Here is a 16,170-nt window from a genome sequence, read left to right as displayed (position 1 = left end):
GATGGGCACTCCAGCACCTACCTGAGCAGCCCCTTCCAATGCCTGACCACACTTTCAGAGGTGAACTTCCTGCTGGTGTCCACCCTGAGCCTCCCCTGGCCCAGCCTGAGGCCGTTCCCTCTCCTCCTGTCCCTGTTCCCTGGGAGCAGAGCCCGACCCCCCCGGCTGTCCCCTCCTGGCAGGGAGTTGTGCAGAGCCACAAGGTCCCCCCGAGCCTCCTCTTCTCCAGGCTGAGCCCTTTTCCCAGCTCCCTCAACCTCTCTTGGGGCTCCAGCCCCTTCCCAGCTCCGCTCCCTGCCCTGGATATGCTCCAGCCCCTCAATGTCTTTCTTGTCATGAGTGGCCCAGAACTGAACACAGCACCCGAGGTGTAGCCTCACCAGTGCCCAGCACAGAGGGACAAGCCAGGGACAAGCCCTGGCTGCCTGGCTGTCCCAGCCTGGCCTTGGCATGAGTCAGGATTGAGGCAGGAGCTGGCACGAGCGGCCGTGCTCTCGGTAACCCGGTTAGGGGGTGGAGGTGTGCTCACCGTAATGAGCCCAGCATCCATCCCCTAACCTCGTTTGTGTGAAGGGTGACACAAGGCAGATGACAGCTGGGTACCTGAAGGATCTAATTAAAACCTACTCGAGGCTGGGCAGGCGGAGCACAGGGGATTGCTCATCCTGCTAGTGCTTAACAGCAGGAAAAAGAAAAACAAGGAACTGACTACTGAATTTACTAAAGGGCATGGATGGGGTGGGTGGGGTTTCTTCCCTAAGTCAGGGATGTGCAGGGAGGAGCTGGGTTAGGGGACAAGGCTGGGCAGAGTGACAGGGGTTGGGGCTGGGGGATAGTGGAGCAGTGACATCAGTGTGACAGTGCAGCTCTTCCCGAGATCACCATCTTCGCCTGCAGCGCCTGTCTGTGCACACAGGTACCCTCAGCAGAGGGGATTTATCTTGCTTCCTAGGGAGAGCACATGCTTCCCCATCCATCTGCACATATCCTTTGCTGTTCCTTTCCTGCACGGACCCGCTGCTCCCGCTGTCTCTCTGCAGACGTGTGTCTGCATCCATTTATCTGGGTGTCAGATAAACCCCTCTCTTCATCCCTCTCTCCGATTACTTTGGATGCCCTTTCCAGCCCAGCACTTCAATTACTTTCTAAAGAACAGAGTAAAATAATGTCACGTTTTCTTTCTTTCACGTGTTCCCTCCTTGGGTTTTTGGGGCTTTTTTTCTTTTTCCTTTTTTTCCATCTGGAACAGTCCCATTTTCTAAATGCCTGGAAGCAGAAAATTTTGCAGACGCAAGAGCCTTGAGGCGCCTTGTTAAAGGTGCTGGGGGTGTTTGGGGAGAGCGACAAAACCCCGGACAATGGGAGCCCTGACGTCAGGCTCTATTTATACCTCCTCCTTTCACAAACCTCCCTGGGATGGCGCTTTTCCTAGAGTTTTCTGCTCAGTGCTGCAGCCTGAGCTGTCCCTGTCCTCCTCAAAGGGCACAGTTTTATTTCTAGGCGTACCCTTGCAGCACAGGCCGTATCACCAGGGCCAGGCTTCCGCAGGCAACTTTTCATGGGAGGAACAGTGTTGCCAGAAGTAAGGCTGCTCCATGTGGATGAGGATCTGTGGAAGTGTTTCAGCTCCCAAATGTGCCAATTGAAAGGTCAAAAGCGTTACAGAGCTTTGTTCTAGTGGCTGGTGTTCTGATTATTCCAGATGGGCATTGTGGCTTTGCAGGGTTGGGTTGGATGTTGGCTCTGTGTGTGTGAAGGAGAGATGTTTTTGGAGCTGGAAATTTAATTACGGGTGAAGGGTAGTGGGAGAAACCACCATAAACCCATGTGGTCCAAACTACAGCAGGGTATGGAGTGAGGGATGACCTATCCTGCGGGGTGAGCACCCTGAGCTGTGGGATGAGCACAGCAGGGACCCTGAAGGGTTAGACCTGTAGGACTTTGCCAATTTTGACCACAGTTATTATTCCAGGGATTCATTTGTATTATCAGGAGCAGTCAGGGTGGCTCCTGGCAACATCCTGCAAGTATTTTCCAGGTTTTATTTTTTCCTTCCAGATACTGCTGTTTTGCTTGCGAGTGCTCCTTAGACAAGTGAATAAAGCAGCAGTTTGCTTGCAGGAGGGCTCCTTGTGTGAATAACAAACCTGTGAGAAGGGTGGAAGGGGTCTGTGTTGTGGGGAATGTAGGCATTACTTTGTTCTCAGGGGGACAGGAACAGCTGGGCAGAAGGGCACGGGGAAGAGTGGAAGAATTTCATTGTGCACAGCAGCAGTGTGCAGGTACTGTGTGTATTCTGTTCACTCTCACAGAGGAACTTATGTTCGTGCTTCTTCAGGCAGCTCAGTCCTCCCCCACAGGAGATCCCCATCCCCACTCCTAAAGCATTCGGGGATGAACCAGCATCCCAATCCATGGGAGTTAAACCCAGGGAGGTGAAGCACCATGCCCAGGACCATGGCAAAGCTGGGGAGGACACACTCCCCCAGCCCATCCCGTGCTTCCTGATCCCAGGGCTCTGCACACTTCCCCTGGTGCTCAGCCCCAAAACCCAGCCGCTGGCCAGATTTCACTGAGTCTATAGCACACATGTTCATGCTTTTTGTTCTCACATCAGGCCTTCAAGGGAGCCCTGATGAGCTCATACTGGTGCTCTGGGAAAGGTGATGTTATCGAAGACTGGTGCAGGTGCGATCTCAACGCCTTCGATGAGAACGGACTCCCGAACTGCAGCCCTCTCCCTCCGCCTGTGTACGTATCCCTGTGAGCCCCCAGGGTCACCAGCCCCTTTCCTGTGGGTCACAGCCCCCAGAACCACCCCATTTCCCAGGGGCTCAGCCCGTGGGCACCTCCTTCTGCACCCTTGGGCCTGGGGGCTGCAGTCCAACCCTCCTCATTGTGTGACTGATGCCTTTAGGATATGCTGGCTCTGGCTGTGGCCCTGGAAGGTTTCCTTATAGATTTTCATCACCTGATTAGCAGGGCTTGTACAATGGGATTTCAAATGCTGAAAGAAATGGAATTACAGTGCAATTCGTTGTGGCTTGTCAGAGCAAGAGCAAATCAGGAGCAAACTGATGGAGAATTAGCTGAGAAAGCAGGAAGACTGGCTCCAGTGAGCCACAAGGAGCAGAACACCTTCTTAGTGAGCCAATATCCTCAGAGGGGATTCATTTCCCATCTCGAGTCCAGCAAACATGCTGTGTGTTTGGAGCCAGACTCTCCATAGCCCTGTACTTGGTGTTGTCATCTACCCCGGAGCAGAGGGAGTGGACGCCTCTGCATTAGCACAGCCAGGAGCACAGAGCTCCTCTGCCTTCATCCCAGCCCACGCTGTTCCTGCTCTGGGCAGGAGCTCCTGCGCAGCTGCCCTTGCTCTGGCTCTCACCCACGCCCCTCAGAGGTTTGCAGCTGGGTGAATTCACATTGATTCTCTTCCTCTCCCCCTCCCTCACCTTTGCTCGCTGCCGATGCAGACCTGACCTTCCCCTCCTGTGGACTCAGCCCTGCTGGGTTTCAAGAACCTGGATCCTCTCCTGTTTTGCTCTTGGGGTCTCGGTCCTTTCTTACCTTGCTGAAGTTCAGCAACACTCCCAGACAACAAAGGCCCCTTTGGATGAGATACTTGGGCTTGCATGAGCTTGCCTTCTCCAGGAGCATGGGGAGGCTCCCGAGGGCGTACATTGTTATAGGCTGGACTCAACGGAACTTCAGCTGGAAGTTCTTTGAGCCTGCTCTGCCCCCGGGACCTCTGTCCTTGGGGCTTTGTGGGCACACCCATGAGTGTGAATGTGGGCCTTTCTAGGGGTGGTGCTGCTCAGAGATGTGGATTCCTCCCCAGAAAGGGGGCTCATGTCTGACTTGTTTTCTTACTGTCTCCTGCACAGGCTGCGGCTGTCCCCCAACGTGGAGCCCTCGAGCACCGTGGTGTCTCTGGAGTGGCTGGATGTGCAGCCTGCCATCGGGACAAAGGTGTCAGACTACGTCCTGCAGCACAAGAAGGTGGATGAGTACACGGACACAGACCTTTACACAGGTGGGTGTGAGGGAGGGCAACCTCCTCGTGGTGCAGAGGGCTCCTGGTGATGCTTCCTGAGCCCTGCCTGTCTGGGAGCAGCTTCTTAGGTGGAGAATGGTGCATAGAGCCAAGGTGTTACATGAGGTATCAAACCCACTCCGTTTAGGAGAGGTTTCTGGAATCTTCTGCAGACATGGCTGTTTGAGGGGAAGGGAAATTACAAAAACAGTGAGGCAGAAGGAAATTATTTGCCCTTTTTTGGGCAGGAGAGCTGTGAGTTTCTGAAGTGGGTGTTGATCTGGTCAGTCTAAAATGCCACAGGATGGTGGTTGTAGGGAGATGGTCATCCCCCAACAGCTCAAGGGCTTTACTGGTCTGTTCCAGGGACCGACCAGTGACCCACCTTTGAAAGGACATTTTCAGTTGTCTTGGCCACCTATCAAAGGATCTCAAAACCTGCAGTATTTAGGGAGATCATTTAAAGAGCACAAAATTTCTCCCAGAGAACCTGAAACTTCCATGGGTTGGAGTTTAGTTCTCAGACTTGTACTGAGTGCTTTACAGTTTAAAAAAGCTTTGTCAGCAACTCAATCCATGCTCCAGGAGCTGCTGGACAAGGCAGAGGGCTGTGAAGGGGGGAACTTGATTTGGGTGAGTCAATGATGATTTCAGAAAATAGGACTTGAGACCCTGAGTGATAGCAGTGCAGCAGGGAAAGCCAGGCAGAACCTACTGATTTTTGCTTGAGGATTTGGGATGTAGTTTTTTAAAGAAGCTCACAAGAGTTGTCAGGGGCAGCTGACCAAAGGAGAGATTTATCTGGGACAGGGCTGGTGTTAGAGTGCAGAACCTCACAGTCCACATGCAGACTTGCAAAGGCTCCCAGGGCACCATGGCAAGATGTTTTGCTGTGTTTCCCTGTTGGGAAGACAGGCTCAGGAAGATAATTTAGACTTCACAGCCACAGGGAAGTTTCCACCCTCTCTGCTCACCTCAAGCCCATCTATTTTGCTTCTGCAGTATAAGCCACCATTTCCAAAAATCATGTGCTACAAGAGTTGTCCTGTCTCTGCTGAAGAGAGCCAGATTCCCACCCTGGGGGGGGGTCCGGCTATTTGTGGAGACTCCTGCAAGAAGGAGCAGGGGTCTCCACAAACAGGAGACCTGCAGGAGGTCCCCTGGCTCATACACTAGTCCTGCACATCTTTCTCCTACGTGTTGCCAGCATCCCCTCCCAAAGCTGCCCGATGTGGCCACGGACCCTGGGTTGTGCCTCCGGTTTCACAGCATGGAAGAAGGTTTGTTCTTTATCTTGGAGGGGCACCTTGCAGTAATGGAGAAGGAAAACAAGCCACCAAAGGAGGGGCTTTGTTTTGGATGGGGATTCCAGATTGCTCACACATCAGTCAGGTGAGGCCAGACCAAGGACACATGGGGTTTCTCCTTTGAAGTGGCTGGATCTTTGCCTGGCAGCCAGAGTAGGAAATACAGATTATTATTATTATTATTTTCTTTTTATGACTGCCATGTGTTTGACAGGCAATTGAATTCATTGTGGGAAGCTTCCCTTCCCTCTGCCTGCTCTGGGGGCCTGTTTGGGACAGAATGACCCTATTAACAATTAAAGAGAAAAGCCAATCCTAAATCTCTCCCTTTTTTTCTGTGTTGTTTATAACCAAACAACATTCCTGCCTTCATTCCTTTCTTACCCTGCAGGCCTCTAATGCCGGATGACTTGATTCCTGCAAATACCTTGTGTAGGTTTGCAGAGGTGCTGACTGCTACAGCTCTCTACAGCCAAAAATCCTGCCCTGGATATCCCCTGACCACCATCACCCACCCAACCTGCTGCACCACAGCTCCTCCCATCTGAGCAGCATCCACACAAACAATAACTCAGCCTCAGAGGGGGGAATCTTCGGGACGGGAGTGTGGGATATGAAGTTTGGATGGCTTTTGATGGATATGGGCAGATCTTCCTTCCCCATCAGCTGCTGGCAGGGAGGAGCAGGTTGTTCCCATTGCTGGGAGGTACATCAGAGGCATTTGCAGAGCAGGCCAGCTTTGGCTGGGAGGATCTGGCAAAGTTGTAGGGCTCTTGAGGATGCTGCCACTCATCCCTTGGAACTCCTGAGTTTAAGTGAGTGGGTTATTCATACTTGGACAGTTTGCTTTATTTTGCTTGGTTTTGTTTGCTTTATTGAAGTTGTAGCCATTTCTTATTGGGATTCCTGGCACTGACAGGGGTTAGGGCTCTGCCAACCTGTTCTTCATTCATGTGGCAAACTAGGTTGTACCTAGTCCCAGCCTCACCTGCCTTCTGCCTTCCTCCAGCCCCTCAAAAGCCTCCAGTCTCTCAGCCTTGCAAAACTCCTTGGCCTCCGCCTTCTTCTGCAACTGGAAGATGCAACCATTCCCTTGAGCCAGAAAACATTTGTTACTTTTCCTCTTGGAGCTGAGTCAGGAGGGAGTTTTGAGCCTGGTCTAACGTGGGTCCCCTCTGCTCCCTGCTGGGCTCCACATGAGCTGGGGATGCTGCAGGACAGGGCGAAGGGAGCCAGGAGCCTGCATGGGCTGGTCACCCTCAGCTGTATGAGGTTTTTTAAGAGGCTGCTTACTGGTGCTTAGAAAAGCACAGCCCTTGGCCCATCTGAGGCGGAGAGGAGGTGAACTTGTGTGTGAGACAAACCACGCTTTCAACACCAGCGCGCGGGGAGCGAGCGGCTCCGCGCTCGGGAGCCAGCCGAGAAGAGGGAGAGCAATTACAGCCCAAACTGTTTATTAAAACTTGTGGAAATTACTCATAACTCCATGTGTGCGAGGGCTTTGTAGTTGAGTGATGCTCTTTGTTTGAACACGGGGCTCTCGCAGAGGGCGTGTGTGTGTGTGTGTGTGTGTGTGTGTGTGTGCAGAGCCCGCCAGCGCATTATGTCATGGACCAAGCAGGCGCTGCACTTGAGAGAGGGAGAGGGAGAAATGTGTTTTACAGGGTGAGGTACAAACTGAAATGGTTGTGAACATCTGGAACTGATATTAGGCTTGGAAAATGTTTTCTGTCACTCCAACACTCCTCTGGAGGAAGGTTTCTGAAGTTAAGAAGCTCCAAAGGGGACGGAGGGGGAGGGATGAGGGGATAACATGGCTGTGGTGCAAAGTGCTTTTCATGTCTCCATTCTCTAAGCCAGGCCGTGTCCCTGCATCTGCCAGACATGGCATCCGGGCCATCACCACTTCTCTGGCTTAGGAGGTCCCCTGGACCAGTTGAGCCCTCCTAGCCTGAGCCAGCCCTGCATGGGGAATGCAGCATCTTCCAGCCTGTGCTGGAAGACAGGAGGATCCTTGCCCTGGTTTTAGGGTTGGAGCTGGGGAGCTAAGCTGGGAGGCCTTGTCTGAAAGCTGAAGGGTGAAATCCTCAGGAGGGAACAGGCAGACTATGCCTGGTTTAACACCACCTGGACCTTCTCTGGGGCCCACCTGGGAGGTCAGACCCACCTGCGTTTGGGGAGACTGCTGTGAGTTTGTGTAATGCAAGGTTTAGGAGTAAAAAAGCTCTTTGAATGTGTTTGTAGAACATTTTGGGGGATGGCTGGGGGAGGAAGGGCTGGGCTTGGCTGTGTGATGGGTTGGGGTTTGTGGGTTGGGCTGTGTTGCTCCTGGGGTGGTGGCTGTGTTGCTGCTGTGAAGTTCTCAGTCCCTTTCTCAGTGTTCTCTCCCTGGTGCAGTTTTCTTCCCCTTTTGCCCACAACTCTGTTGCTGCTGGGTCTCTGAACACCCATCTTTGGGGGCTTGTGGGGGCTGCCATGTGCCTGCACATGGCATGGTGAGGAGGCTGGGGAGGGGGTGGTTTGAGGATATCTCAAAGAACTTTGCTGGTGATAAGTCAGACCTTGCACACTCTGACTAGGAATGGACTCTCCCTTGATCTGCAAACGGAGGGGACAAAACAAGACGAAGAAATAAAATTCCTTCCCTGAGGTCACAAGAGCCTTGAATTAATCTCAGCATGAGAGCCTCAGAGAAGGGCAGTACTCACCTGTGAGGGCAGAGACAGGTACAGGCCCTGGATCCCCCAGCTTTGTGCCGTGTCCTGTGGTCACTCCTCTGTCAGGACCCTCAGGCTGACCATTGAGCCACTCCGCATCTCCCAGTCTTCTGCCACCACTGGACTTGAGCACAGCACATGCAAGAGCTGTGTCCTTGAGCATGAATCCACTTCTTCCTGCCTGTGCTTCAGCATCAAAGTGGGTAGAACTGGGGAGACACAGGGAAACAAAGCATCACTTGCTGTCCCTGTGGTTGAGGGTGACAGCGAGAGTGAATGAGGTGTTGTCCCAATGCACTGCTGGCTCTGTGCTGCTGATGGAAAATCACAGAAGGATTAGGAGGCTCTGCCCTTCTCCCAGCCCTTCATCTTCTGTCCTCCTCTGTGCTGGCTCCCACGCTGTGGTTGTTCCCCTTTTCTGTGGCACTTCACAGCTTGGTGTGCACTGCCAGCTGAACTGGGGTAGCTGGGGATGTCGTGGGGTGTTGGCTGAACAAAGTAGACAACAAACAGGTAAACAGCTCACCTGCCTCTATACAGCACTCAGTTTGGGATGCCATGTCCAAGCAGGACTGGTGAGATCTCAGCAGAAACTCCCAGGCTTTAACTCTGATGATGTCAAGGGATCCTGGCTGCTCTGGGTCTTTTTGCCAGGACAGTGACCATGATCATAAGAAGTATCCTTCATCCAGAACAGCTTGTAATCCTCAAAGAAAGGAGAACAGGAGCACAGCCTGCTGAGTGAGCCTGGTGGAGACCTCAGAGCAGGAGAATGCAGAGTCTGGCAGCTCAGAGCCTTCTGCTGTGCTGGGACCCTCGATACACAGGCCTGTGGTGTGGAGCAGAACCAGCAGGTAACCTGGGAGGGTGTCTGGACAACAGACAGGGCAGGAAGATGTGCAGGAGTGGAGAGTGTGGTGCTATAAAACCTGAGCACATCACCACATCGGCATTCCAGACTGCTCTGGAGCAGAGCTGCTCTGCAGAGGAGCCTGTGCACAGCGTCATGTCTATAAAAGAAAGCAGAAGAGGTCAGCTCAGAAGGCTGAGTGTTTTGTACACTCGCAGGTTGTGCTCTGAATTGAGGCTTGGGAGTATCTTATTTATAACTTCACAGTTGTGACGTGTCTGGATGGCTGGGGATGTATGGATATAGCTATGGCAACCAGCTCTTCCTGACACCCTTTTGTGTGCAAGCTGTGCAGCTCCTGCCCTGTGAAGACCTGGGGTAGGCTGGGAGAGGAGGAGAAAAGACTGTCTGACCAGAGCAAATACTGTTCTTGTCAGAGAGGAGTCAGTGCAGTCTCCATGCAACCACGTTGCACTGCCATTGTAAGCCTTAAAATCATCTTTAAGAATGCTGACTGACAAAGTGGCCACCACAAGGAGCAGCAGGAGGAGTTGACACTGCCCTTAGGAAGCTGTAGGAGCTTGAGGTCCAGCCAGGAGCTGGGTAAATACGTGAACATTGCCCCTGCCTCTTCTGCAGCTAACACATGGGTAAAGATGTTTTCAACACCCAGAGTGCCCTTCTGGAGTGCTGAATCCACTTCACTTGTTAGCAGAAGGAAAGATGATTCAAAAAGAAGCCTTTGAAGTGAAGGTCAGGTTTTTGGAAGCTGTTTCCTGGGATGTGTTGTGTAATAGCACCAAGCAAGTGCTTAATTTTGGCCAATGCCCTCACTGTGAAGCTCCGATTTCTCTCTCCCTGGGACAGCTGTAGTTATTTCCACCTACCAGTGTCATTTTTGTATCCTGGAAAGCAGAAGGGAGGTGGAGGGTTCTCAGCTCTCAGTTACGGTTGAGTCAGTTGCTGAAAATTTTCATTAATTCACATTTCCATAGGGTTGTTCCAGGGTTTTTTATTTTTATCTGCCCAGACACCTTTTGGCCAGAACTGGGCATTATCTTTGCTTTCTCCCAAATCACTTTATAGGTGGAGACCTGGGACCGTCTGCCCTTTTCCTGCTGTCTGCAGAGGATGGAGCAGCCTGGCTGGTGCCACGAGTGTGTCATGCACTTCAGGAGCACTGTGTTTGCCAAGGGCTTTGTGCTGTCTGCTCAGAGCTGCCTCTCCCTCAAGGACAGCTGTAGATGCTGCCTTCTAGCTAAGAAGCCTCTGAACTTCTTACATGGCAGTTAATGAGGCCAGTCGTGGAGTTTTTTTACTGGTCTGTAATTTTATCCTCTAGGATTAAGTTTCTCCTGATCTGGAAAAGTCAAGGCCACAAATCCATCTTGTCAGAAAGCATCAAAAGCCAAGGCTGCTAACACAGCCAGACGGATCACGGCATGTGAGTGCAGAGCAGTGGAACTTTTTCATAGGAGCCTTTATTGACTAGACAGGCTTTTTTAATCAATAAATTGTGGCTGGAATTTGGAGGGAAGCTCAGTCTGTGTTTGCAAAGCTGGTGCTTGGAAATGCAGCCCTGAGCTACGTGGAAAATACAGGCTCTGGGGCATCTGTGGATGCAACACAACCTGCTCTGGGAGGAAACTTGGACATTCTCACTGAGCAAAGAATCTGGGTCTCCCCTTTGGATGGGCTCTGAATGACACCCGGGCTGAGATTCTCTGCCAGGGTAGGATCTTCCTGGAGATTTTGCATATTGCTCTCGTTCTAGCCAAAGCCTGGGATGATATCCTGAATGGGATGGGCAATCTGCTTTCCAGTGCTCTGGCTGCAGTTGAGGTTTCCCATGTACTCAGTGTTGTCAGGTGGCTGAAATAAAATCCAAAAAGTTAGCTGGGGTCCCTCCACACTTCTCTGGAAGGAAATAAGGGTAGGAAAGAGATCCAGAGAGGCACAAAGACTGCCTTGGGACAGCCTATTCCGTCCTGTTTGAAACCTCTCAGCCCCAGCACAAGAAGTCCTCTGGGGACGTTGCAGTTGTCCTGGGCTGTGGTGGTGTCTGCTCTGTCCTGCTGCATCAACTCTGCTCTAACCCTCACCATTCCTCAGGCACATCCCTGTTCAATGGCCCGTGGTGGCACCAGCTCTTCCCCTCTGCCTCTCCCAGGCTGGGCTGGGTGCACTGTTTGTCTTGCTCTGCTCTGCTCACCTTTTCATCCTCTGCTCACCAAAATGATGGGCCCTCCTCTTGCTGGGCAGTGGCTCAAGGTGGGGCCTGTCATCTATTCCCCATGTTGCTCCAGTGTGAGGGATGTTCAGTAAAAATGGAGAGGGATTAAACCTGAGTCAGGGGATTTGCCAATTAAAATATCTGCTCCTCCTGCAGGTTTCATATGATATAAGAGAGACCCTCCCCATCTCCCCCGTGACCCCTTCCCAGTTTGTTCAGCTTGCCAGGGATTGAGATCTGGCTCTTAGAAGTGAAGGGGCAGCTGGGTCTAGGTTACATTTCATGCTGTTTAGATAGGATAAACCTTTCCTCCCCGTAATTGGGTGATTGGACTTGTGAGGTTTCCCAGATATTAATCTGGAGACCCTAGAGGGGGTCAGATTAGGTTATGGAGACATAATAGGAAATACTGCTCTGGCTAGTTTGGGTTATGGGGGATTGGGTGGATTCTCTGCAGCATTCTCCTGCTGGGTTCCCACTGATGGGCCCTGCACCGTGGGGTCAAGGAACAGTCTTATCTCAGCATCAGGTTGACTTGGGCTTTGCTGGGAGCGACTCTCTGTGAACTCTTTCCACCCCTGTAATCCTGCTCTTCCAAAGGACAGGACCACGACCCCTCCTCTGGAGAAGGGAGGGGTGGGTGGTGCTGACCTGCTGCTGCTGGGGCTCGTTCACAGGGGAGAGGGTGTCTTTATTTCAAATAGGTGTTGTGTCCCCAGGATCCTTGGGGCAGAAAAACCTTTGTACTCTGAAGTGCTGTTGTTTGGACTGAGTAAAGATCTTTCTCATTGCTCCCCCATGTAGTGCCAGTAGTGGGGAAGGGGTTGATGCACCTCAGAGGGGATCATTTAGGGAACATTTAAGTGCATGTGCCCCTCTGTCCCACGTGAGAGATGTATTTGAGGAAGGGTGTCATGTTGATCTAGTCAGAGCTGATGAGATGAGCTTGTCCCTGTGGCCAAATAAGTGTTTTGGAACTGGCAAAGAACCCTGCACTGAAGCAGCATCCTGAGGTGTCCTGGAGAAGGGAGACCCACCACATGTGTGCTGCAGAGCTGTTGGTTATGTGGGTTAAACCCCCTCCTGTCCCTGCTGTGCTCTCCTCCTGTGTTTGGGAGCAGCTCTGCAAAGTTGCTGGACACAAGTTCTGCTGAGACGAGCCTGGCTCCAGGAACCAGTCTGCAACACTCCTTCCAACCCTCATTTCTTTTTATTAACAGTGAGATGACAGATAGGGGATGGCCATTAATTTAATAAAGGATGTTTCTGATCATGACTGCAGAAGCAAGATCCTGAGGTTTTCCATGGTGGTCTGATGACTCACCCTGATGAAATAGGGTGAGGCTGGGATAGGAAATGCCTCACTGGAGCTTGGAGTATGGCAATGGCTCTTCCCACAGGGCAGCCAGGCTCCTACAGTCATTCTGCCATCCTTGGCAGGGCTGTCCTAGTGCCTTCCCAGTATGATGATTGCCCCCCATGGGAAGAGCTGGGTTCCAGCTCCAGAAACACCCACGGACCCAGTGCAGCTGCGTGAGGCTCATGTCCTGTTTCCCTGGTGCCAACCCTGAACACCTGCCTGGAGTGACCACGGGGTCAGGGGATGTTGAGGTGTGGCTGGGGGACCCCATTCCCCCACACACTCATCTTTGTGGCACACTCAGGAGGGCAGTGCAGGCTGTGCTCTGAGAGGAGAGCTTGTACAGCATAACAGATAATACCTGGCTTTCCTTTATCCTGTTCTGTCATCTCTGGAAGTCAATAAATCTCACCAACCCCATTGTTCAGATGGGGAAATTGAGGCCAGAAATCACGTGTGGACTCTAAACCCAGAAGAGCCAGTTAAGAGCAAGGGCTCACAATTCATGTACAATTAACAGTTACTGTGCTGGCTGCTCTCAAGCCCCAGAAGTTCACACCTGGGCTGCAGATTTTCTCAGATCTCAGTTGATAGTTCCTGTAGAAAGCCTTGGAGTTGTCGTGGTAGATGGAGAGTGTCAAACACAGGAGGATGTGTCCTGCTGGGACACAGTGAGCAGGAGTGATAGCTACCCCCAGGCACCAAACAAACCATCCCGCCTGCCCCACCGTGATGCTGAGCTCTCATGAATGGGACAAGGCCAGCCCATCTGCCTGCCCTGGGGTGTGCCAGACCCTCTGGGGACATCGTGCAGTGGCTGCAGGGATTGTTCCTCACCACCCTGACTTGATTGTGGGTCTTCCCACAGCCTTGGAGCTGATGGAGCTTCCTCTGTCGGGTATCCCCAGGATGATGTCTGTAAGAACAACCCCATCTCAGCACCCTCCCCTCTGGGGATAAAGGCATGAGACCACTGTCCCCTTTTTGAAGTTAAGGGACTTTTTTTGATATCTCCCAGACAGACCTTTTACTGTCCTCACAGATGAGCTCAGAGGAGCAGCAGTAGATGCTTAAAATGGTGTACTGCAGCCCTCAGACCTCAAGAGCGGCTGTACATCCCTTCCCAGGGAAGCTGGGAAGATTTTTGGGCCGGCTCTGCCTGGCTTCAGCTCCCACCCTTCCTGCTCCCTCTGGTCCCCAGAGTAGGTGAGGCATGTCAGGGCTTCTTGGGAACTGGAGAGAGGAGTGTGAGAGCCACAGAGATGGCCTGTGATGGGGAGGGGGACGCTGGAAAGTCACCAGTTTGCTGGGATAGTGCCAGAGGTGGGTGGCTGGACAGGCACTCCAGCTGTGTGAGGGTTGGCTGCTCAGCATCTGCTGTGTCCTCCAGCTGCAAACAGCTGGAATGTCCATGGGAACGCTGCACTGGGACCAGCCCCACACCGGGTCAGCCAGCTCCCCTCGACTCCCAGCCCTGTGTGCTGCAGGGAGGGTGCTCTGCCCTGGGGTTCCCCACTGAACTGAGATCTGAAAACAATCTGCAGCCCAAGTGTGAACTTGTGGGGCTTGAGGGCAGCCAGCACAGTAACTGTTAACTGTGCACAGATTTAGAGCCCTTGCTCTTAACTGGCTCATCTGGATTTAGAGTCCCCACGTGATTTTTGGCCCCAGTTTCCCAGTCTGAACAGTGGACTTGGTGAGATTTATCAGTTTTCCCTCTGAATGGTGGGCACACAATGCAGTGGGTGCAAAAGTTGGGCAGCAGGGTTGGGATGGGAAATACCTTCTTCCCTGCCCCTGTGCTCATCCTCAAGCACATGATAGGTTCCTTTTATCTGCTAATAAATATCAGTCATAAAACAATCCAGATCTATCCATAATCCTGTTAGAGCCTTTGACTCTTGCTCCTGTGACTCCCAGCAGCCCTAATTACGGATCCTCACGCCGGTGATTAATGACGTGATTCATCCTCAGTGGCACCAATTTTACATGTGCAGCCCGATTGCTCCCCCACAACGATTTGTGCAAGGGGGAAAATAATCCCTGTTAAAAACCAACAGCACAGAAATGTGGTGTTGGCGTTGTGCCTCCATCTGGCCCTTCTGCATCCTGTCCATCCCTTCACTCATCTCCCCTCAGCCTTTCATCTCCAAGAGAACGACCCTAATTGCCACACGCTCTAATTTTGCTGCACTGTATCCCATAAATCACTCCGATGTGCAGAGCATTTTCCTGCTCCTTAACAAAAGGAAAGGGATTTTCTCCTCTGCTGCATGTTTTACAGGTGACTAATTGCATCAAGGCACCTTTGAAGCAATGACTTCATCAATTGCTCATCCTGCAGACACATTGCTGGTTTTGTGTTCCTGATCAGAATCCTGCATTTATTAGGATTAATTTATTCTCCAATCGTTTTTCATCCACCACAAGGACAGGAAAGTTGAGTGATGTTACTTGCTCAGCTACGTAAGCACGATTTCTTGCCTCATTACTGAGCCTGAGATATTTTTGCTACGTACTGAAACTTCCCTAAATGAAAATGAGTAATGTTACTTCTCGGAGAGAAGTGCTCCCAGAACACTAGAGAAATCAAGTTGTTTCAGGGTGCCTACAAATTGGCTTTGGGTCTTCAACATCTTCCATCCTAATTTTGCCCCGCTCATTTGTCATGGGGCAGGTCTGTGTGAGCAGTAGCACGTCTTGGACTTCAGAGGGAGCCAGGGGTGGGTAAGAGGATGTTTCTCCCAACTAGAGACCAAATGAGGGGTTCTTGCTATCCTGAGGAAACAGGCTCAGAGAGCTGGGGTTGTTCAGCCTGGAGAAAAGAAACTTCCAGGGCCCTTCCTGTACCTAAAGGGGCTCCAAGAGAGCTGGAGAGGGACTTTGGACATGGGCTAAGAGTAACAGGACAAGGGGGAATGGCTTCAAACTGACAGAGGTTAGGGTTAGAAGGAATATGGGGAAGAAATTCTTCACTGTCAGGGTGGGCAGGCCCTGGCACAGGGTGCCCAGAGCAGCTGTGGCTGCCCCTGCATCCCTGGCAGTGTCCAAGGCCAGGCTGGATGGGGCTTGGAGCAGCCTGGGACAGTGGGAAGTGTCCCTGCCCGTTGCAGGGGATTGGAACAAGATGTTTTTTTAAGTCCTTTCCAACCCAAACCATTCTATGATTCTGTAATTCTGTAGGTTAGCAAATCCCCAGGCGGCTGCAGGAAACACTCTGGGTGAGTGTAGGGTGTGGCAGGGCTGGCAGTATGGAAAGGGATTCAGTGAACAGGGGCTGAGCTTCTCCAGGGAGGAGAATCTGTAACTGCTGGGGACAGCGAGCAGTAAACACGGGCAAATTCACACTTTTCATAAAGGCTGTGGTCAAGTTTTGTGGGAGTAGTGGCTGATAATGACTACCAGAAGACCTTGACTCAGCAGCTGACCTCCCACCCCCACAAAGGCTCCTCTCTGGAAAAGAAAGGAGCTTGTTTACATCCAGGCAGGAATTTTGCCTCTGCTACTTCCAGTCTGGTGTTCATGAGTTCTGGGGGGTGGATTTTGCAGCATAGGTTATGGTCCAAATGGGGTTGTTTTGAAGCAAAGCTGGGTTTAAGACTGGTTTGGGGCCATTGTGACAATGCTGGGGAGCCTCACCTGGGTGATGTGCAGAGCTAGCGTGAGG

The 16,170-nt window shown here is 52.0% G+C and overlaps 1 protein-coding gene across 2 annotated transcripts in view; it reads left to right on the top strand.

Annotated features, from left to right (window-relative positions):
• ASTN2 (astrotactin 2) overlaps window positions 1–16,170 on the top strand; it is a 318,226-nt gene that overhangs the window by 234,435 nt on the left and 67,621 nt on the right. For both annotated transcript variants that reach the window (XM_066201587.1, XM_066201588.1), the window contains exons 18-19: window positions 2,618–2,751; window positions 3,888–4,036. In XM_066201587.1, coding sequence (XP_066057684.1) covers window positions 2,618–2,751; window positions 3,888–4,036 — 283 coding nt within the window. The remainder of the gene's footprint in view (window positions 1–2,617; window positions 2,752–3,887; window positions 4,037–16,170) is intronic.

The sequence above is a fragment of the Chamaea fasciata genome, unplaced genomic scaffold, assembly GCF_029207755.1.
Source record: "Chamaea fasciata isolate MVZ Bird 193981 ecotype frontalis unplaced genomic scaffold, bChaFas1.0.hap1 SCAF_20, whole genome shotgun sequence".
Taxonomy (NCBI): Eukaryota; Metazoa; Chordata; class Aves; order Passeriformes; family Sylviidae; genus Chamaea; species Chamaea fasciata.
The sequence above is the reverse complement of the archived record's forward strand: the minus strand, read 5'-3'. Positions and strand labels throughout refer to the sequence as shown.